General features: G+C 37.6%; 1 protein-coding gene across 2 annotated transcripts in view; it reads left to right on the plus strand.

The window, feature by feature from the left end:
- SYNJ2BP (synaptojanin 2 binding protein) overlaps positions 1 to 8,167 on the plus strand; it is a 29,564-nt gene extending 21,397 nt beyond the window's left edge. For both annotated transcript variants that reach the window (XM_079127195.1, XM_079127194.1), the window contains 2 exons: positions 3,769 to 3,864; positions 6,094 to 8,167. In XM_079127195.1, coding sequence (XP_078983321.1) covers positions 3,769 to 3,864; positions 6,094 to 6,234 — 237 coding nt within the window. In that variant the 3' untranslated portion in view covers positions 6,235 to 8,167. The remainder of the gene's footprint in view (positions 1 to 3,768; positions 3,865 to 6,093) is intronic.
- The last annotated feature ends 14,684 nt before the right edge of the window (positions 8,168 to 22,851 follow it).

A 22,851-nucleotide genomic window follows, 5' to 3' on the forward strand; every position in this document is an offset into this window, starting at 1 on the left:
ACATGATGATAAATGTTAAATAATTCCTGGAATCATTACTGAACATTATGTCAAGATTATTTTAAGCTCAGTATTCCTACCATGAATGTCATGGAGTGATCCAATTATTCCACTTAAATTCATGTTATCATGAAACTCTGCTGTTGATGACTAATGTGGGGCATCATTTGGCACTTGCTGACATGACTGCACTGTTAACTTACTTATATGTCTCTAATCAAAAATACCTGTTTCTTCACAATGAGAAATATGGCTAATACATGGGCTAGATTACCGAAGTGGGCATTCTCACTCACTATAGTCAGCAGTCTCACACCTGTTCTCTCCCCTAAGAGTTAATTAGAAAATCGAATCATTGAGAATTCATTGTGAAGTTCCTCCCCTGTGGCATATCTCCCCACCCCACCCCAAAAAGGGCATAATCAGAAGTTGTCTTAATAATGTGAAGTCAAAGTCTATCTACTAGAAAACCCTGTATTTATGCTATGTTACATGTAGCAGGACTGATCCTTTTTAAGATCAATCTTGGAAGATAAATAGAATTTTGGGAAAGCATTTAGGTGGTGGATATAGCTTCAGCATAGATATGACTGTCTGTGTTTTAGGTTCTAGGGTCAGTAAGCTATGCAACATATTTTGGGCATAGAATATGTGAAAGGAAGTAGTGAGAGATTAAACTGAGAAAGTGGGTTAGAGTCTTTTCCTGGAGGACTTTGCATTACCAGTTCAAGAAATCAAGTATGCACTCTTCTTGCTCCCCAATATTGTTTTTGTGTCTTGAGAAGTAAAATGGTATTCACAGTTTAGAAGGAAGTCAGGAAATTTCTGGTTTTGTGGGAAGTTAACCAAGAAACTTTGGATATGTTGAATTGGGGTCTAGTAGAGGATCCAAGTATAAGCATTCATCAGGAAATTGGCAAATCCCAAAGTAAAAGTAGGATAAAAATTGGGAGTTATCTTATAGATTATGGTTGGAATTGTGAAAGATCATCATAAGAGAGAAGGGGTGAAGGACTGTGAAGAATGCTGACTTTTAAGAAGAAGGAAAGGGAGAAGAATCAGAAAAAGAATAATTTAAGGACTAAGAGAGCTAAGGGTGCATAATCCAAAATAGGAGATTACAGAAGGAAGGAGATGGTCTGAAGATTGAGAAAGAGCTATAAGATTTGGTGATTGGAAATCACTGCTGACCTTCAGGAGAACATGTTCTTCCTTCCCAGCTTATATATTATGAGATTACAAGGGAATAAAGAGTGGATGGTTTCTGAGGTAATGGAGGCAGTGCTTGCAAACAGGTCTTTAAACTGTTTTGCAGTGAAAGAAAGACGAGACCAGGCCCGGTGATGCATGCCTGTAATCTCAGAGTCTCGGAAGAGTGAGGCAAGAAGATTACAAGTTTAAGGCCAGCCTCAGTAACTTGTCTCAAAAAAAAAAAAAAAAAAAAAAAAAAAAAAATTAAAAAAAATTAAAGACCTAGGGATGTAACTCAGTTATAAAGCATCCCTGGGTTTAATCTCCAGTACCACACACACACACACACTCACACAAAAAAAAAAAAGGAAAAGAAGTAGAAGATGGGAAGAGGATGGTAGTGCGTTGCTAGAAATAATTGTATTCTTATGGAGGAGAATGAAGGAGCAGAGAAAAATAATCAAGGAATCAAGAGGAGAAAATGATAATAGGGAATAACAGTAAGTACATCAGTGGATGGTTTTATTCTCAATAAAGGAAATAGATCTAATTCAGAAATTAGGAGAAAGGAGCAGTGAGAGGAGATCAAGAAACTGAAGAGGAAGATGAGGGAGAGAGTGTGAGAAGTCCTCAATATTCTCAAAAAAGATGAGACAGGAATCTGCTGAGAGGAGAGGGAGGATTGGAATAGTCTTTGATGGTAGAAAAGGTGTGGAATAGACACGGCTGTATATGTCTTGGCGAGTTTGTTTGATGAGTATGAGGGTTTTAAGGATAGGCCAGACTCAGCTAATATGTATCTGTGGTGGAGAGTCTTTCTCTAGGAATATTCAACTCAGTGATAACAGGGAAAGTAGATGCAGTATATTGCCCAGGACTGGAAAGATGTCAGAAGATTGTGAGGACAAGAAATTCTAATGATTTATTAAGTCCTTGGCTGAAATTACAAATGCAACCCCCAGATGGGTAAAAAATACCAGTGAAATGTATAAAAAAGATTAGACGCTGAAGTTATAGAGGAAATCCACTAGAGGACTAAGAAGTATAAAACTAGTAGAAATTGTCAGGTTTTTAAGAGTTTGAGTTTTGGGAGTTGAAACATATCAAATGTTTAAGTCTTAAGTGTGTGTCGCCTAGTTGGTAATTAAAGAGGAGTGGAGCTGGAAACTATTATAATAGAGAACAGACAGCCTGAAAGGCAAAAAGTATTGGTAGATATACCAAGGGCATTAGCAGGAAATAGAAGAATATGAACCTCTTGGAGAAGGAAAATTGTGACGAGAGATGAGAGAATTGAAATAGTCAATAGCTTGAGCTTCAACCCAGCCAAGGATAGTTGGTGAGTTAGAAGGAATAGTAGTATACATGGACAGTAAAATGCAAAGATACTTCAGTTCTTTCATTATTTAAAAACTCTAGCCCTAGCTCCTATACTCACTAGTCTCACAGAGCCTCAATTGTTGCATCAATTAAAACAATATAAAAATACTGTCTACAGGATGGGAGAATTGAGATAACTTATACAAAATATAGAGAAATATGTAAATAGTCTTGCTGCTCTTGCTATTGATGACAACGTTGACTTGTATAAAAGATTTGTAATCTTGCATACAATTGACTGTGCTGTGTTTCTGGGTACAGCATAGGATAGATATCACCTGTGGCTAGTGTCACTCTTATCAACAAACAGTATTAATACCAGTATTCCTTCACATCTTTACCTTTAAGTGCCAAGAGTGACCTATGTTGAAATGCCCTTTTAAAGGTTTGTATCATCACAGAAATACAGTGCTTAGTAAATTTGAGGATAGGAATATGTATGGAATCCAGGAAAATTGGTCACAATAAAGTAAGCCCAAGAGAATGTGCCAGTGTAGATTTATATTGTATCAAAATAAACTGTGGGCTGGGTGTGGTGGCTCACCACAGGCGCGAGCCTGTAATCCCAGGAGCTTGGAAGCTAAGGCAGGAGAATCGTGAGTTCAAAGCCAGCCTTGGCAAAAGCAGGGTGCTAAGCAACTCAGTAAAACCCTGTCTTTAAATAAAATACCAAATAGGGCTGGAGATGTAGCTCAATGGTCAAGTTCCCCTGAGTTCAATCCCTGGTACCCACCCCCCAAATAAATAAATAAATAAATTGTGGGAGAGTTTCATAGAATTGTTTCCAGATTTAAAACTGATAATGCTAAGGATTAGGAATATAAAGACTAGGGTTATGACTTAGAAGATTGGTTAGTTATAGAGAAGCAGGCTATTTCTTTAGGAAGACACACAAATATAGTAACGGAATCCAGTGTCAAAGCAAGACAGGCACAGAAGCAGGGAAAAAGGAGAAACTACTTTATTTTTACCTGGTGTCTCTTCAAATGGCCCACAGAACCTCAGCTGTAGGAAAACAGCTTTGAAAATGGAGAAAAAAAAAAAAAAAAGTTGTCTTTATTCCTAGTCCTTAGAATTTGCCCTGAAGGAGTTGGTTTTGTTTTTTTTTTTTTAAAGGTGTGGCCATATGAAAGTAGGTTGTTGACTTATAGCATTAGCTGTCTGCTTCTCTTACTATCTTCTCACTGTTTTTGACAGGTAAATGGTCAAGACCTAAAGAACCTGCTGCACCAGGATGCGGTAGACCTCTTTCGTAATGCAGGCTATGCTGTGTCACTGAGAGTACAGCATAGGGTAGGTGTCATTTGCAGCCAGATACCTGGCATCAGGCTTTTGCACCATCCTTGTGAGTAAACCTGTGGGTGTGTTTGTGTTTGTGTTTTGTTTTGTTTTACTGTCACTACTTTGAAGAGCTTGTTTGGCACAAGCAGGAGTTCTCTTTTACTTTTGCTTATCATCAAAGGAAATTCATAACAGTATCCTTGTAACCCAGATCCTGCCTCCAAGGTAATGTTCTTTAAAGATAAAACTTAATAATCAAATTAAAATAGTGAGGGGAAAATAAAATCACCTTTACATTTTGTCAGGAAAAGAAGCATATACTTGCCCTGGAAAAATCTTAGTTTTAAAATTCTGACTACAAAGATGGTGTGTTTTCTGGCTCCCCTTATTTGCCTTCCCTATCACTGCTATGAACCTTTTTCTATCACCTGGATGACTCTTGACTAAAGCTATCATGCTCAAAGAGGGGAGCTCTAGGAAAAAGGAAATGGAATTCAGAATTGGGTCAAGACAACATCTCTCTCTCCATCCACGTCTTATTTCCTAGTGTTTTATAATTTGGATGATGAAAAGGAAGGGTACTTGGTAGACAGTTCTTCCTGCAGCACAGGTTCACTGTGCCTTTATATTCCTTCTTAAATTGGTACACTCTAGCATCTGAGTAGAGAGAGACTGTAGAAGGTTGAGAGAAACTAAAAAGTGGAGAAGGCAAAACCCAAAAGCTGAGACAGCAGCTAGGATTACAAACAGAGTGTAGGTTGAGGGATTAGAAAACAGCTTGATAAACGGGTGTGGTGGCACACTTCTGTAATCCCAGCAGTTTGGGAGGCTGAGGCAGGAGAATTGCGAGTTCAAAGCCAGCCTCAGGGCTAGGGATATAGCTCAGCTGGTAGAGTGCTTGCCTCACATGTACAAGGCCCTGGGTTCAATCCCCAGCACCAAAAAACAAACAAAGCCAGCCTCAGCAACTTTAGCAAGACCCTGTCTCTAAATAAAATACAAAAAAGGGCTGTGGATGTGTTTCAGTGGTTAAGCGCCCCTGGGTTCAATCACTGGTACCAAAAAAAAAAAAAAAGAAAACAGGTTAATAAGAGACAGTATTGTCATCCACTGCTTCTGCTTCTACCTTGACTCTTCTTTATTTCTAAAGTATGGGAGAATTTATGTAGTAGGTAAAGTCAAGTAAATAAAGGCATATACGTCAGGTATAATTAGGGTTCTTTTCAAAGGTGTGTGGGAAGTGACTTGCAGTGTTCAGGGAACATCCATAAGTAACTCCTAATACAACAGACTCTGCTGTTCAAGGAAATTGGCCCAATCCTAAAAAACATGTCTTCCTGTTGAAGTGTCGCCTTTCAGGACATCTCGTCAAGAAAGAAATGAAATGTGTAGAACTGGGATAGAGGGTATAAAAGGTAGTTTGTGTGGTCTCAACTTTCAGATGGAGGGGTCAGAGTTTCATGGGTTATCATGAGGAGGTGAAATCTCACTGAAACAAGATGATACCATATTTATTACAAGTTAAGCATTAAAAGGTGATAATCAGAAGGCCCACCCTGAAAAAAATGCAACAGAGAAAGATAATCCAGTCTCAAAAGAAAATACTTAGGCACTAAGAAATTATAGTGACTAGGATATGATTTATTTTTACTCACCTCTGATTCAACCTCTCTTCCATATAGATTTTATCTTCATCTAGTATCATAAATTAGGACATGAAAGACAAAACCACATCTTAGGAGAGAGGAGGTACCTTTCAGGAATTGAAAAACATTTCCAAGTTGATGACATTGCACCTGTGTTGACTTTGCCTTGATCTGTTCTTACAGCATTCTGTTGACTAGTAATCATTGTAAGCAAAAGTTTCCAGAAAGATATTCTCCTTCCTCTCCTTCCCCCAATTAATAATATCCAGGTTCCCCACAGGATCAGTAGGTTTCATCTCATAACTCCATTTTCCTGATATGAAACACAGCAGTGAGGTGGAGGCTGTACAGAAACAGAATACATCTGACTTGCCCTCAAGGAACCCATTAGGCCAATACCTCCCCCAGCAGACCTGTTTTATTCATAAAAAATTCTGTGTCGCTAATGCTTCAGCTCAGGACAATAGGAAGTGCTGGCGTTTACTGCTTTGGGTGCTCTACATACTACAGCCCTGGGTGATGTAGCAGCATGGACATTTTAATTGTGGTCAACACACTGTAGTCACTAGAGTTAACATTTTTCTTTCCCTTCCAGTTACAGGTGCCGAATGGACCTATAGCACATCGAGGTGAAGGGGAGCCAAGCGGTATTCCCATAGCTATGGTGCTGCTGCCAGTGTTTGCCCTCACCATGGTTGCAGCCTGGGCCTTCATGAGATACCGGCAACACCTTTGAAAGGCTTGCTGTCTTCTAGTGCTCCCAGTGAACTTATCTCTCCTTCCCTGTTGTTGTCCTGTATCTTTCCCTCTCTCTGCATAGTCAACACATGATTTAAAGTGACTGATTCCCACCCAGAACGTTGCTATTCAAAATCTCCAAGTCTTCATATTCTAATGGGAGAGTAAAGGTGTTACTTGAAGGAAAGCTGAAGAAAAGACTTGCTTAGAACAAATGAGGAGTTAAACATTTTACTAAGACTGCCAGTAGAAATTCAGCTACCACCCAAAGAGGGAACTGTCTAGTCTTCCTGTCATCATGGGTGACACCTTTTACTTAGCTGGCATGCCTTGAAAGCCAGCTATATGATATGAGAGGAAGAGAGGATTTTTTCTTCTTTTAATGATCTTCCTTGGGAAGTACTTGTGGCCTTTATGTAAATTTCTAAATACATTCTTGGTGCCTATATTGGACACAGGAGACTATGAAGAGCTTTTTACTTTTTTTAAAAAGCATATATATATATATGCACATATATAGTACACATACATTAGCATATATGACAGTATAATATTGATGCCTTATGGAAAATTAAAGAGGTGAGAAAGCTACTCTGTGGTTTCTAGGTTTCTGATTTAAAAGCTAATCTTAATTAAAGAACTTAAAAAGCTATTTGCAGAACATATGTAACGGGAAAGAGGAAGGTGAGCTTTCAAAGGGGATGTCTAATCAAAGTCACTTATACCTCACAGTAGTGTTAAAGGATCATTGGGGATGATTGTGGTCAGGGGTCTTGTCAGTGAGACCAAACCAACCCATCAAGACAATTCTGAAAGGACAAAAGATGGTGTCTTCAAGGAGGCATCTGAACCATCTCAGGCAATCTTCCAATCTTCTTGGTTTCTAGCAACAGGCAAAACCTGAGAAAAGAACTGCCTCCTGGGTAGGATAGACATGAAATCAGCTCTGTTTCTGATTTAGTGAATATAAGAAGACCTGAATTACTAGCTCTTTGTAAGGCTCCCAACACTGAATTTGGCTTTTCATACTTTAAAATAAACCATTTTTCAGAGACTAGGAGGAAATTAGTTTTGTTTGTTTTAGAGCTAGGGAAATTTGGTGGATGTTTACTGGGGGAAACCTGAAAAGAATATGGATGAATGGATGCTAGGGAATACTGGGGATATTGGTGAGGTGGGACCCATTCTATTTAAGTGTTGGTTTTAAAGCACTGAGGACAAGTGAACCAAGTCTTATTTTCTAGCTTTGAGAAGGTATTTCCATTCTCCAAATATACCAGCCAGACCGTAGACTTTATATCATTGTGACATAAGCCCATGAGGAATTTTCCTCAGGCAATCAGTTGTATCCAGTTTTTAGCATGGACAGATTATCAGTTACTTAACAAACATGATTGGACATAAGCTTTGTTGAGATGCTTTTACAAAGAAGTGAAATATATAACTTTCATCCTCAAGGGTTTTTGGTTCCAGTTTGGGAGAGAAAGTTTTAAATGGAATTAGTCACATAAACAGGGGAGTATAAATTGGGGTCAAGTTTATATTGCAGGAAGCAAAAGAAAAAAGTTACTGAGAATTGGAGCACTTGAGAAAAGAAGGGCACATGTTAAGGACTCGTAAATAAGAATTCACCGTATAGTTAAGAGAATTCATAAATAGATGAAAAGTTTATTGTCAGATCCAGTAATAATTGAAAATAGTGATAAAAAGAAATAGGACCATGGATAACATGAAGCAGCAACAAAGATCTGCAAGTGGTCATCAGTTTTATTTTCTAGAGCGTTCAGAAACAGAAAGCTGTCTTTTAATGGCATCAGAGTAGAATGGAAAGGGAAGGCCTTTTAAAAATAAAAAGTTCCAGTAAGACCTTGCCTCTGGGTCAGCTATTGACATAGGGAGAAACTTGCTTTAAACAATCCTAACATAACTTATGCCTTCCAACCTGAACTACTCAGTACTTTTTGAGACTCATTTAGATAACTAGACTTATTGTAGGTTCCATAGACAAACACCAACAGTATCCAGTTCTCATTTTAACCAGCCCACCATAGAGGCCTGGCATGGCATGTGCAACTACTGTGGCCTGCTTACCTCCCAGGATTCACCTCAGGGTTTGGACATTAATTCTTGGAAAACCTTGGGACAAAGTGAAGCAAACGGCAAGCAGAAAAGAAAGATACATGATTTTTTATTTGTTAGTACATGTAAATAAAAAACCATCTACCCCATCATTGGTAGTTTTGCTTTGTGATAATAGGGATTCTGATGCATTTAAATGTTACAAGTTTTCTTGGAAATTTAATAGCATTTAAAGACCAAAATATTGAAGTTTGATGTAAGTATTGCTATTTATGATGGTCTTCTAATTCTATGGAGAACAAATTATTATCATGGATATCAGAATCCATTACATGTTGTAAAGAATTTTTGTATTCTTTACAGATTGAACCTAATATTCTGAGTACTTAATAGGCTATTTTCATGTTCCTACCACCTAAGTTATAATGAAAGCTTTGAAAACTGGATGCAGGTATTTTTAAGGCCCTATACTTAAAACATTTCTCATACTTGTCATTATTATACATGTGATTTTAATAAGATGGTCTACTTCAGTCGTGTCTTATTTCCTTTTCTTGTGAAGCATTAATGTCTGTGCAAATGTTTTAATGTAGTCAGTTGGTCCATCTAGCTATGTATATGGAAAAAGGAAGCTAATATTTGTTTTCTGCATCCTATGCCAGGAACTACACCATACGCTGATTAGTACACTATTTATGCCTCACAACTCTGAGATCTCTAAGTATTGCTATAAATAAACTACATATTAGAGAGTATTTTCCTAAGATTATAGAGGTGGTAATAACAGAATCAGGATTTAAACTCGGGATTTCAGGTGCCAGCATCAGTGATATTTCCTCACTGCTAATGGTTTTCATACGGAGGTCTCTGGACCAAAACATTATCACTACTGGGAAACTTGTTAGAAAAGCAATTCCTGGGCTTTATCCTAGATGTACTAGTGAGAGGCTCTGAGTGTGGCAACCAGCAGTCTGTTTTAATAATCCCTCCAGGGGACTGCTTCATGCTTAAGTTTGAGAATTATCACTCTATTAGTAGTTTTCCTTTTTTCTTAGGTTAGAATCACCTGGAGAGGTAGTAAAAGTGATTATGACCAGGCTACACCTCAAAGCAACATCTAGATAGTAATATCCAGGACAGGGACTCAGGCAGCAGTAAACAGATTTTATCAGGCAGTTCCAGTTACAACCTAAGTTGACAGTGTTCTTTGGCAAATAGATTTAGACACTATTTAAACTACTAAATTACTAACAGACTTAAGCCAAAACCAGTAACTTCCCTTGGGTCATTTCAGAGCCCAGATCTCTGAGCTTCTGCCCCTGATATAGATGTGGATTAAGTGGAACATTCTTTCAATCCTAATGTGTTAATGAGAAACCATTCCACCTCCAGCAAAATGTATGATTAGTGAGTGTTTCAGTTCATGCATCCATTAAGAACCAAATCAGAGAATATTGAAGTAAAAAGGAACCAGAAGAATTATGGAATGAATTTGCCTTAGAGATGAGGAACTCGATGTTTAGAGAGGTAAGGTAACTTAGCTTGGTCAGACTTAAAAAATTTGTTGCAGAGGTACCTTTTTTGTCCATATCTTTGTTTTGAATGTGTCCCCTGTATGCATATATACAAAACTCCTTTTTAATTTCAGCCCATGTCCATCTTTTCTCTTTTTGATCTTTGAATGAAGACCAGAAGAATTGATAAGATAGCTGCATGGTATTAACAAGCATCATGATTGGAATGGGAGATTTCATTGAACAGTCTGAGAGACTTAATATTCAATCAGATGTGTTCTAATAGTTCAAGAGACATTTGGTTTTTGGTGATGGACATTGCTTTTAAATTTAAGAATGTATTTAAAGAAATGATACAAGGAACTATAGGCTGTCAAAAATGTGGAGAAATAGAGTTCCTATAAGTTTATGTAGAAGTCAGTAAAGATTTTATTTGACCCATTTTCTGTGGAAATTTCTCTTTGGACAGATGAGGATTTTTTTCTTCATTCGGCAAATAACTAATGAGTGCCAGCTCTGTGTTAGATGCTGAAGATACAAAGATAAAATATTACATTCTAAGTTGAAACAGGTCAGCATCTGAAAGTGGAGATGTTGATGTTCTATTTTTCTAACATAACCTAGAAGTCAACAATTGAATTTTGAAGCTCTCTACCTCTTTTCGTACAATAGTTTTAGGGTTAGCTGCTATCCCAAGGCACACCCTTTTTGCTGTTCCTCTTTTAACAGCAAAGCTTTTTTGAGACCAGTACTTGCATCCAAAGGGCAGTTAGGATCAAAGGGAAGACAGTATTTTAAGGAATTTGTTCTGGTTGGAACCAGATTCTTGATTGCCATATTCTCTTGTAGTGTTGATATTTACATATAGAATACAAAGCTTGTGATCTTTTTAACTTGCTGCACTCGATAGCATAAAATTATTAAATTATTAAAAAGCATTATTGCTGCTAAGGAATCAAGTTAAGCAAACATTAATGCCTGTTACTAAAAGTTTTCCTCACTGTTAATGTTCGCTTTATTTTTCCAGGAAAAATAGGGAAGGGAAGAGGCTGAAGTAGATTTTCAAATGCAATGTAATTTATGAACCAGCAAAGTCATTTACAAAATAATTTTGTAAATTTATTGACAAATCACAGAAAAATGGACTGATCCTTCCTTGTTTGCACATTTTCAAATGAAGACTCAGAATTGAATCCCATTTTTATTGCTATATCTGTAAAGCTGCTTTGTTTCTTATTACTGGTTACAAGTGAATTTTACTTTCTGTCCATATTAGTTCTTATAAGATTATTTTCCTCATGAGCTTTGTTTTGTATTGTTCTTTCTTCTTTGATTGTCATGTCACATTGCATTTCTGGATGTAAGTAGAAGTTTGTTTTTCAGATGAAGTAGATGCCCGATAGTCCCTTGGAAAACATGTCAATGTAAAACCACATTATCTATATCACTATAGATTAAATATGTTAATGAGACTATCAGAATCTATGCTGAACTCAAGCTTTGCTATGTGATATCACATACAGCAAATGAGATAATACTGTGTCTGATTGTGCCTATTAAATCATGGCACTCAATAAAAACTCAAATTGGTCATTGAATCTTTTTTTTAAATTTACTTTTATTGTAAACAAATGGGATACATCTTGTTTCTCTGTTTGTACATGAAGTAGAGGCACACCATTTATGTAATCATACATTTACCTAGGGTAATAGTTTTTGATTCATTGTTTTTTTTTTCTCCCCCCCCCCCTTTTCCCTCTATATAGTCCCTCCTTCCCCCATTCTTGCCCCCATCGCACCCCCCATTATGTGTCATCATCTGCTTATCAGAGAGATCATTCATCCTTTGGTTTTTTGAGATTGGCTTATCTCACTTACCATGATATTCTCCAGTTTCATCCATTTGCCTGCAAATGCCATAATATTACTATTTTTTATGGCTGAGTAATATTCCATTGTGTGTGTGTGTGTGTGTGTGTGTGTGTGTGTGTGTTTGTATGTGTATCGTGGTTTCTTTATCCATTCATCAATTGAAGGGCATCTAGGTTGGTTCCACAATCTGGCTATGGTGAATTGAGCAGCTATGAACATTGATGTGGCTGTGTCTCTGTAGTATGCTGATTTTAAGTCCTTTGAGTATACGCCAAGTAGTGGGATAGCTGGATCAAATGGTGGTTCTATTCCAAGTTTTCTGAGGAATCTCCACACTGCTTTCCAGAGTGGCTGCACTGATTTGCAGCCCCACCAGCAATGTATGAGTGTACCTTTCCCCCACATCCTCTCTCACACCTATTGTTGCTTGTATTCTTGGTTATCGCCATTCTGATTGGGGTGAGATGGAATCTTAGGGTGGTTTTGATTTGCATTTCTCTTATTACTAAAGATGAACATTTTTTCATATATCTGATGATTGCTTGTACATCTTCTTCTGTGAAGTGCCTGTTCATTTCCTTAGCCCATTTGTTGATTGGTTATTTGTATCTTGGTGTAGAGTTTTTTGAGTTCTTTATAGATTCTGGAAATTAGTGCTCTATCTGAAGTATGAGTGGCAAAGATTTTCTCCCACTCTGTAGGTTCTCTCTTCACATTGCTGATAGTTTCCTTTGCTGAGAGAAAGCTATATAGTTTGAATCTATCCCAGTTGTTGATTCTTGCTTTTATTTCTTGTGCTATGGGAGTCCTGTTAAGGAAGTCTGATCCTAAGCCAACAAGTTGATTTGGACCTACTTTTTCTTCTTTAAGATGCAGGGTCTCTGGTCTGATTCCAAGGTCCGTGATCCATTTTGAGTTGATTTTTATGCAGGGTGAGAGATAGGGGTTTAGTTTCATTCTGTTGCATATGGATTTCCAGTTATGCCAGCACCATTTGTTGAAGAGGCTATCTTTTCTCCATTGCATATTTTTGGCACCTTTGTCTAGTATGAGAAAATAGTATTTATATGGGTGTGTGTCCATGTCCTCTATTCTGTACCATTGATCTACCTGTCTATTTTGGTGCCAATACCATGCCGTTTTTGTTACTATCGCTTTGTAGTATAGTTGAAGGTCTGGTATTGCAATACCCCCCCTGCTTCATTCTTCCTGCTAAGGATTACTTTAGCTATTCTGGGTTTCTTATTCTTCCAGATGAATTTCATGATTGCTTGCTCTATTTCTGTGAGGTCCGTCATTGGGATTTTAATTGGAATTGCATTGACTCTGTATAGCACTTTAGGTAGTATGGCCATTTTGACAATATTAATTCTGCCTATCCAAGAACATGGGAGATCGTTCCATCTTCTAAGGTTTTCTTTAATTTCTTTCTTTAGTGTTCTGTAGTTCTCATTGTAGAGGTCTTTCACCTCTTTTGTGAGATTGATTCCCAAGTATTTTATTTTTTTCAAGGCTATTGTGAATGGGGTAGTTTTCCTAACTTTTCTTTCTGAATATTCATCACTTATATATAAAAATGCATTGGATTTATGAGCATTGATCTTATACCCTGCTACTTTACTGAATTCACTTATGAGTTCTAAAAGTTTTCTAGTGGAATTTCCTGGTTCCTCTAAATATATAATCATGTCATCAGCAAATAGGGATAGTTTGAGTTCTTCTTTTCCTATTCATATTTCTTTAATTTCCTTGGTCTAATTGTTCTGGCTAGAGTTTTGAGGACAATGTTGAATAGAAGTGGTGAAAGAGGGCATCCCTGCCTTGTTCCAGTTTTAGGGCGGATGCTTTCAGTTTTTCACCATTTAGAATGATATTGGCCATGGGCTTAGCATAGATAGCCTTTACAATGTTAAGGAATGTTCCCACTATCCCTATTTTTTTTTAGTGTTTTGAGCATGAACAGATGCTGTACTTTATCAAATGCTTTTTTTTTTTTTTTTGCATCTATCACAATAATCATGTGATTCTTGACTTTAAGTATGTTGATATGGTGAATTACATTTATGATTTCCGAATGTTGAACCAACCTTGCATCCCTGGGATAAAACCCACTTGATTGTGGTGCATTATCTTTTTAATACATTTTTGTATGCGATTTGCTAAGATTTTGTTGAGAATTTTTGCATCAATGTTCCTTAAGAGTATTGGTCTGAAATTTTCTTTCCTCGATGTGTCTCTGGTTTAGGTATCAGGGTGATATTGGCTTCATAGAATGAGTTTGGGAGGGTTCCCTCCTCTTCTATTTCATGAAATACTTTGAGAAGTATTGGAATGAGCTCTTTAAAGGTTTTGTAGAACTCGGCTGAGAACCCATCTGGTCCCAGACTTTTCCTTGTTGGTAGGCTTTTGATCTATTTAAATTGTGTATGTCCTCTTGGTTCAGTTTAGGTAATTCATATGTCTCTAGAAACCTGTTGAGGTCTTTGAGATTTTCTATTTTTTTGGAGTATAAATTTTCAAAATAGCTTCTAATTATGTTTTGTATTTCAATCCTGTCTGTTGTGATATTTCCTTGTTCATTCCAAATTTTAGTAATCTGAGTTTTCTCTCTCCTTCTCTTTGTTAGTGTGGCTAAGGGTTTATCAATTTTGTTTATTTTTTCAAAGAACCAACTACTTATTTTGTCAATTTTTTCAGTTGTTTCTTTTGTTTCAATTTTGTTGATTTTGGCTCTGATTTTAACTACTTCCTGTCTTCTACTACTTTTGGTGTTGCTCTGTTCTTCTTTTTCTAGGGCTTTGAGCTGTAGTGTTAGGTCGTTTATTTGTTGATTTTTTCTTCTTTTATTGAATGCATTCCATGAAATAAATTTTCCTCTAACTACTACTTTCATAGTATCCCAGAGGTTTTGATATGATGTTTCTTTGTGCTCATTTACCTCTAAGAATTTTTTAATTTCCTTCCTGATGTCTTGTGTTATCCATTCATCATACCATAGCATATTATTTAATCTCCAGGTGTTGGAGTAGTTTCTGTTTTTTACTCTTTCATTTATTTCTAATTTCAATCCATTATGATCTGATAGAATACAAGGTAGTATCTCTATCTTGTACTTGCTAACATTAGCTTTGTGGCATAAAACATGGTCTATTTTAGAGAAGGATCCATGTGCTGCTGAGAAGAAAGTGTATTCGCTCTTTGTTGGGTGGTATATTCTATAAATGTCTGTTAAGTCTAAATTATTGATTGTGTTATTGAGATCTATGGTTTCTTTGTTCAATTTTTGTTTGGAGGATTTGTCCAATGGTGAGAGAGGCATGTTAAAATCACCTAGTATTACTGTGTTGTGGTCTATTTGATTTCTGGAATTGAGAAGGATTTGTTTTACGTATATGGATGAGCCACTGTTTGGGGCATAGATATTTATGATTGTTACGTTTTGCCGATTTATACTTCCCTTAAGCAGTATGAAATGTCCCTCTTTATCCCTTCTGACTAACTTTGACTTGAAGTCCACATTATTTGATATGAGGATGGATACTCCAGCTTTTTTGCTGTGTCCGTGTGCATGGTATGTTTTTCCCCATCCTTTCACCTTTAGTCTGTGGGTATCTCTTTCTATGAAATGAATCTCTTGCAGGCAACAAATTGTTGGATCTTTCTTGTTAATCCAATCTGCCAGTTTTTGGCACGACTTGGTTGCTCCTTTATTTGGTTGTTTCTTTAGGGTAGTTCCTCCCTTTGCGATTTACATCGTTTTTCATCTCTTCCTCATGGAATATTTTGCTGAGAATGTTCTGTAATGCTGGCTTTCTTTTTGTAAATTCTTTTAGTTTTTGTTTATTATGGAAGGATTTTATTTCGTCATCAAATCTGAAGGTAGGTTTTGCTGGGTATAAGATTCTTGGTTGGCATCCATTTTCTTTCAGGGCTTGAAAAATGTTCCAGGCCCTTCTAGCTTTTAGGGTCTGGATTGAAAAATCTGCTGATATCCGTATTGGTTTCCCCCTCAATATAATGTGATTCTTTTCTTTCGCAGCCTTTAAAATTCTGTCTTTATTTTGTATGTTAGGTATTTTCATTATAATGTGCCTTGGTGCGGGTCTGTTTTAATTTTGTGAATTTGGAGTCCTATAAGCCTCTTGAACTTGATTTTCCATTTCATTCTTCAGATTTGGGAAATTTTCTGATATTTCATTGTATAGATTGTTCATTCCTTTGGTTTGTTTCTCTAAGCCTTCCTCAAACCCAGTAATTCTTAAATTTGACTTTTTTATGATATCCCATAATTCTTGTAGATTCTGTTCATGATTTCTTACCATCTTCTCTGATCAACTTTATTTTCAAGATTAAATATTTTGTCCTCAATATCTGAGGCTCTGTCTTCCAGGTGTTCTATCCTATTGGTTATGCTTTCTATGGAGTTTTTAATTTGGTTTATTGCTTCCTTCATTTCAATGATTTCTGTTTGTTTTTTTTTTTCAATATCTCTCTTTATTGAAATGATCTTTTGCTTCCTGTATTTGCTCTTTTAACTGTCGATTGGTGTGATCATTCAATGCCTGCATTTGCTCTTTCATCTCCTCCTTCAATGCCTGCATTTGCTCTTTCATCTCCTCATTTGCTTCCCCGATCGTTTTAATTATGTACTTTCTGAACTCCCTTTCTGCCATTTCTTCTGCTATGCTGTCATTGGATTTTATTGCTATACCGTCTAGGTTTGTTTGGGACATTTTCTTCCCTTGTTTTCTCATATTGCTCAGGTATCTTCCCCTCTAATAGTGAAACTCTGGGATATTGCAGATTTCCTCTAGTGACTAATATTGTCTCTATAGAATTCCAGTAACTCACCTCTTAGCCTTCAGTAGCCTGAAGTCTTGGAGGAACTTGAGAATGTGGTGCTCCACTAGGAAGCTGCCCCTCTAGGGATGGTGGCCTTCAGGTGGGCTATATTCCCTGTCAGTGGGCAGAGGCACCTCCACTTGTTGACTGATGGTCAGCCAAAAGGGGACTAGACTGCAGACTGGGGCACGTCTGATCTGGGCCTGTGTCTCTGGTTCTACTGCCCTGGTGGGAAAGCCTCGCCCAGTGGGGAAGACTTACCCGGTGGGGAAGTTTCACTGGACAGCTCTCCTCCGAGAAGTTCCCTTAGGTCCAGAACTACCACCTGGACTGGGAAGCCCTCCTCTGCGAGGGACTCCCTCGCTGAGCAGCCCTCCTCTGCTACGTTCCCTGGGGACTGGAGATATCATCTGGGCCTTGGACCCTCACTCTTCGTCGAAGCTTCTTGCTGTGCGTCCCTCCTCTGCAATGCTCGGGGTTGACTGGGTTCTCGGCTCCAACAGGGGAGTCTCCCTGGGCCACTCTACTCCAGGAAATTTCCTGCATTTTGGGATTACTGCTCCATCCGGGGAGCCCAACCAGTGGAAGAGACTCACCTGCTGCCTCTGAGTTGTTCCTGAGTCTCTCAATACCTCCTCTTCTTGGCTCCTGGGTCTTGTTAAAGGTCCTCTAGCCTCCTGTAGGTGTCTCTGGAAGGGAGCTGCCCTTCCAATGATGATGGCCAGGCCCTGAGGAATAATTCAAAATGCCTGCACCAGCCTATAAAGAAGCCTCTGGCTAGCTCGTCTGCCGGCTTGCTCCGATTTGGTGACAGACCTCAGCGTGGTGGTTGTGTGGGGTCGCTCAGTTATGGCGTCTGTGCTTGGCCTGGTGGTTGGGCGGGTTGGCTACCCACCGCCTAGCTCCACAAGGCAGGTGGGTTGGGTGCCCACCGGCTACCTCTGTGATGCAGACAGCCTGACTCACCCGCCAGCTCGCTCCACGACTACGACCCGGTCATTGAATCTTTACAATCTTTTTCATCACCTTATTTGGAAGACTGGTGATTAAATATCTCCTTATTTTTCTGTTACCTTCTTAGATCAACACCTGACAGAACAATGGGGAAAGAGAAAACAAATCAGTGATCAATTTGAGGCTTAACTTTGACATAGGAGATAAGGAATAGAACACTTATGTTCTGCTAATATTAAAAATTGGCTAACCGTTATTAAGTACTTGCCAGTAGTTATTGTAGTTATTGTTCTAAGTTCTTCACATTTATTCATTTAAGCTTCATGACTAAGATAACTGATATTTTATTGGCCAAAGCAAGTCATGGCCAAGACTGGAGACACTCAGGAAGGGGACACTACCTGTCAATGGAAGTAGTGCAGACTGTGGGCATTTATATTCGCCACATAAAGAAATCATACTTCAAGTAGCAAATTTTTTCTTGAAGAGCCAGATAGTAAATATTTTAGGATTGCAAGACCTTGGGTCTTTTCTCTTGTGAAAGCCACCATGGACAAATATTTAAGTAAAAGGGTGTGACTGTGTTCCAGTAAAACTTTATAGTTATTGGTCACTTAACCAGCACACATTCTGTGCATACTTAGCTGATTTTGTCATTGTTGCAAACTTATGTAATTATGCAAACCTAGAAGGTGTAATTATTTCTCCTAGGGTACAAACTTATATAGCATGTTATATACCTCTTACTGTAAGCAATCGTAATATAATGGTAAGCGTTTCTATTATCTAAACAGAAAAGATAGAGTAAAAATGCAAGGTAATAGGAATTTTTCAACTCCATTACAGTTTTATGGAACCATTATCCAATACATGTTGTTTTGTTGACTCAAAGGACATCATGTAGTACGTTACTCTAGTTCCCAAAACAGTACTCCTTGTTAGTTTATTGTTTGAGGATCAGTGCCAAAACCTATTGCAGATCAAGATTGCCTTTAGGAGTAAAAAGGAGAGGAGAAATCTCCCCAATGTTGAGTCTTTGAGCCCAAGTTTGAAAAGCATTGACATTTTCTAGGAGTAACTCTTTAAAAATCTGACCTCTAAGAAACAAGAATCAGGGAAAGTTCAACAGTTTCCCCTATTGTAATTTTGGAATGAGGTGAATTGTGACCCTTGTCAGACTTGATTGTGGGCTCCCATTGTAGCCAAAATACTATTCGAGATTTAAGGATTAATATAAAAATAGTAACTATATTGAGTACATACATTATTTCCTTTAATGTTTAAAATATGCCAATCAAATCATATTCCCTCTACTTTAAAGATAAGAAAATAAGATTTTAGAGAAAAGTTTCTATTTCTAGTTAATTATTACATTTTGACAGTCAAGATTTGAAGCTAGCACCAGAACTTTCTGAACATGTGCCGTGCGAAGAGCTTGAAGTTTTGTTAGGATTGCACAGACCATGATTTATTTCACTTTTCTGTACTGCCACCTTTCTTTTGTTGCCTTAGATCACCCAACTTCTTTACCCAACCCTCGAAAACCCCAGAATCCTATCTCTGGGGAGGTGGATTTGAGACCTGCTGTCCTGTCTTCACATGTGGTCACCTAGTGAATAAAACTCCTTTGCAAAACTTGTTTCAGTTATTGGCATACTGTATGAGAGCAAAATAGGACTGGTTCGGTAATACTATTTGATTTTTGAAGTGGTTACTTGAGGAAGTGGTTACTTTGAGGTGTCAAGTTCTAGTTTTTATTAGATTAATGTGCTTTTTGTTTGTTTTACAGGAAACTGTGTACAATGATAGTTGACCAGTCTTTTAAAACTAGTGGTGGACAACAGATGATATTCAAACAATATAAAATGCACATAGAGACGGACCATTTTTTTTTTAATGGTGTCCTTTTCAAAAAGTTTATCTTGAGATTAAAGTATACTGACTCTGGAGTCAAATATTTATGTTTCTAAATTGTTTCTGGAAAGTTTAAAAACCAACAAATTGCAATAAATAAATAAAATTCTGTTTAACCATTGACTTTTATCACAAAGCACGCATTCACCTACCCAAGACAGAAACTATTGTTAACATAATTGATGATATTTAGACAGAAAGCTTTCAAATGAAATTTTAGGCCTATTGCAAGTGGAAGGCTATAGAGATCCTGCTTTGTCCCACCTGATGAAATCTTTAACCCAGGTAACAGTGTACTTTGAGACACTGCACTTAACTTTGTTCCTTACAGATTCGTTAGTCTATACAGAAGAGATCTCTACCACTTTTGTACAGTATAGTTAACCCTTGATTCTCTCTAATATGTAACAGAGAAGGTTTTTGCTTGGTTTGGGAATCACAGAATTCTTAACTATATAGTATGCTATGGGAAGCTTTTACCATTTAATTTTTTTTAAAATATAAGTTTTGATTTAGCATTATAAGGAAGTCATGAAAGAAGTGTATTAGGCATGGTTCTATTTATCCCATAACTTACACCCCATAAAAAGTAAAATGGCAGTAGAGGAATAATTCTAAGACTATAATGTTCATGATCACTGTTACAAGAGAAATGCGAACTAAAGGAGAAACAGTTGATTTTCTAGTTGAATAAAGTCAAGGAATTTTAATTGGTTTCAAGTTGAACTGAAGTCTCAGCTACTTTAATTCTAGCCATAGAAATTAAATCGAAGAGAACGCCCAAACTATATCTTTGGTGGCATATTGACCTTGAACGGTTAGAAAAACATACAAACTCTGGTTTCAGTTTCTGGAAATGTAGCAGAAGTCATCTACACTGTGATAAAATTTGAAGTCAAAATGAAAATTGAATTTATTTAGGGAAAGCAGAGTAGTGGTTCTCTCAATATAGTCCCTGGACCAGCATTACCAGCACCACCTAGAAGGTTGTAGAAAAGCAGATTTTCAGGCTCCATCCCCTATCTGCTGAATCAGAAACTCTGGTGATGGGGCTCAGCAGTCTGTGTTTTAGTTCTTGGGGGGATTTTGAAGCACTCTGGACCAGAGGAAGAAAATGGAAAAGCACTAAAGATTCCAGTTAACATTTGCAAGGCTAGACAAGAAGTCTCAGTTGGAAAGGATCCTTGGAAGTAAAATACCCATGGAAGCCACAGGAGGAGTGAATTTTAAGGAGTTAGCTAATAATCGATATTGTCAAATTCTATGGGAAGGTTGGTTGTATTTGGGATATTTGTATACTTTACAAAGTGTGGCCTTGTACAAGCCTTTAAGCCTTGCTGAGTCTCAGCTCACTGTAAAATGAATCATGCTTCAAATCTTACAATGACTTTGAATTAAATTATATGGTAGGTATCAATGGCATTATGAAACCAAAGATTCTTGAAATAACTAGCCTTTCCCTACAATAACCATGAATTTTGGCCATAATTCTAAAACCTTTAACTCGGTGCTAAAATTCTCAAAAAGGACTGGTGTTTTTCTAACAATGGTCCCATGTACTTAAATGCTGGTAGAGCAGACAGTGGGTATCTGCTAGATATCTGGATAACTTGCTTAGAAATCGAGAATATACTTATCCTTAGGGACTGGCATGGGTGGTAGAGATTTCTTCTTTTCATGGATAGAAATTTTATATCTTCCCATTTGTGTGACAGTTAAGATGATCACTGTACACTGGAACATAGAAATTGAGTTATATTTTTAGAAAGGCAACAGATTCCATACTGATGAGAAATTTTTTTCTTTTGGGGGGTGAGAATTATGAAATGACAGCCAGTTATCACTTACTCTGATTTACCAGATGGAGAAAAAGGTATACAACAGTGATGCTTAAGATGAGCATTAAGCATAGACAGTAGAGGTTACCATAGAGAGTATGACTTGATAGGTGCTTAAATTTCTGATTGCCTCGAAATTTGCCCCCTGACAGTCTGCTAGTATACTTGTAATTCCTGCTATTATATTTACAGGTACTCCTTCAGGATTATTGCAAAGTTCTCAGTAAATGCTTATTTAAATGAACAAACAAGAGACTAGAGACCTAAAGCCACTTCAGTTGGATATATGCCTTATCTGAAAAGGGCAACAGACTATTGGCAATAGCATTATCCAGAATATATGTGTGCAATTTAATTCATTAACTACTAGCTGGGTGCAGAGCTTTGGTGAAGTAGGAGCCAGTAGGATAATTTTTTAGGTAGTGAATAGGTAGGATAATGACTGGAGTTTTTGAGCATTCCTCTTGTCTTCTAGGACCTGAGGGAAAGTGGGGAAAATAATACATTTATGTAACCTGGATGTTACATGAATTTTGAAATATCAAAGGGAAGTGAAACTGTGTGGTGGTGCATACCTGTGATCCCAGCAACTCAGGAGACTGAGACAGGAGGATCTCACCTTCAAGGCCAGCCTCAGCAACTTAAGTAACTTAGTGAGACCATTTCTCAAAAATTTTTAAAAAAAGGGCTGAAGATGTAGCTCAGTGGTAAAACCTCAGAGCTCCACCTCAGTACCACCCCCGCAAAAAAAGGGTAGTGAATAAAGTGAAAATTAAACTATGCGTTATACACTTAATAAATTATTTAATCCTGCAGCCCCATATGGTTATCTCTACACAGAGATGAGTTAAAAGACAACAAAAACATACATCAACCCAAAATGCAGTATAAACACCAACATTAAAGGAGATCTTATTCATAAGCCATAGCAACCCAATGTATATACCTATTCCTCCAGTTCTAAATTCTGCTCCAGAATTTTCCCCACTAATTTACACAATTTCCTGTTTGCCTGTGTGGTTTAACTTAACCTTATAGGCTAAGGCCTCCATCTTTCTACTGCTTCTGTCCTGGCATTTGTGAATTCCCTCTTCCATAGTCAAGTGGGGTAAGGCAAGGCTTAGCAAACAGTCACTTGGGACCTTGTTCTAATCACTTCCAAGTCTTCCTTCCCTTAATGCAAGTGATGCTTCCCCTCCCCTCAAGTTTTATGTGCACATTGGAATATTCTTCCTATTCTGTTTTCATCTTGCTTATATGCTAGTTCAAGTGATAATTACCTAATACACTAAAAAATGATAATGCAGTGTGACAGGACTGTGATATTAGTCAAAGATTACTGGAACTCTGGGAAGGGAATGATTTACATTGGAGAGTAATAGGGATTTCAAAAATTGGTGTCCTGGGAGCTGTATATAGAAGATACAGAATTTCATAAAATACTCAAGAAATAGTATGTTCTCCAGGAATGGAGCATGGAGTGAACAGTGGCAGGCCACAGTCACGTTAAAAAGGGTCTTAAGTTTCTTGCGAAGGAAATGAAGGAACAATGAGCAAAAGCAGAATCTTATCAGATTATGTCTTCAAGCAGTGTGGAGAATC

The sequence above is a fragment of the Sciurus vulgaris genome, assembly GCF_902686455.1.
Source record: "Sciurus vulgaris genome assembly, chromosome: 2".
NCBI classification, from domain to species: domain Eukaryota; kingdom Metazoa; phylum Chordata; class Mammalia; order Rodentia; family Sciuridae; genus Sciurus; species Sciurus vulgaris.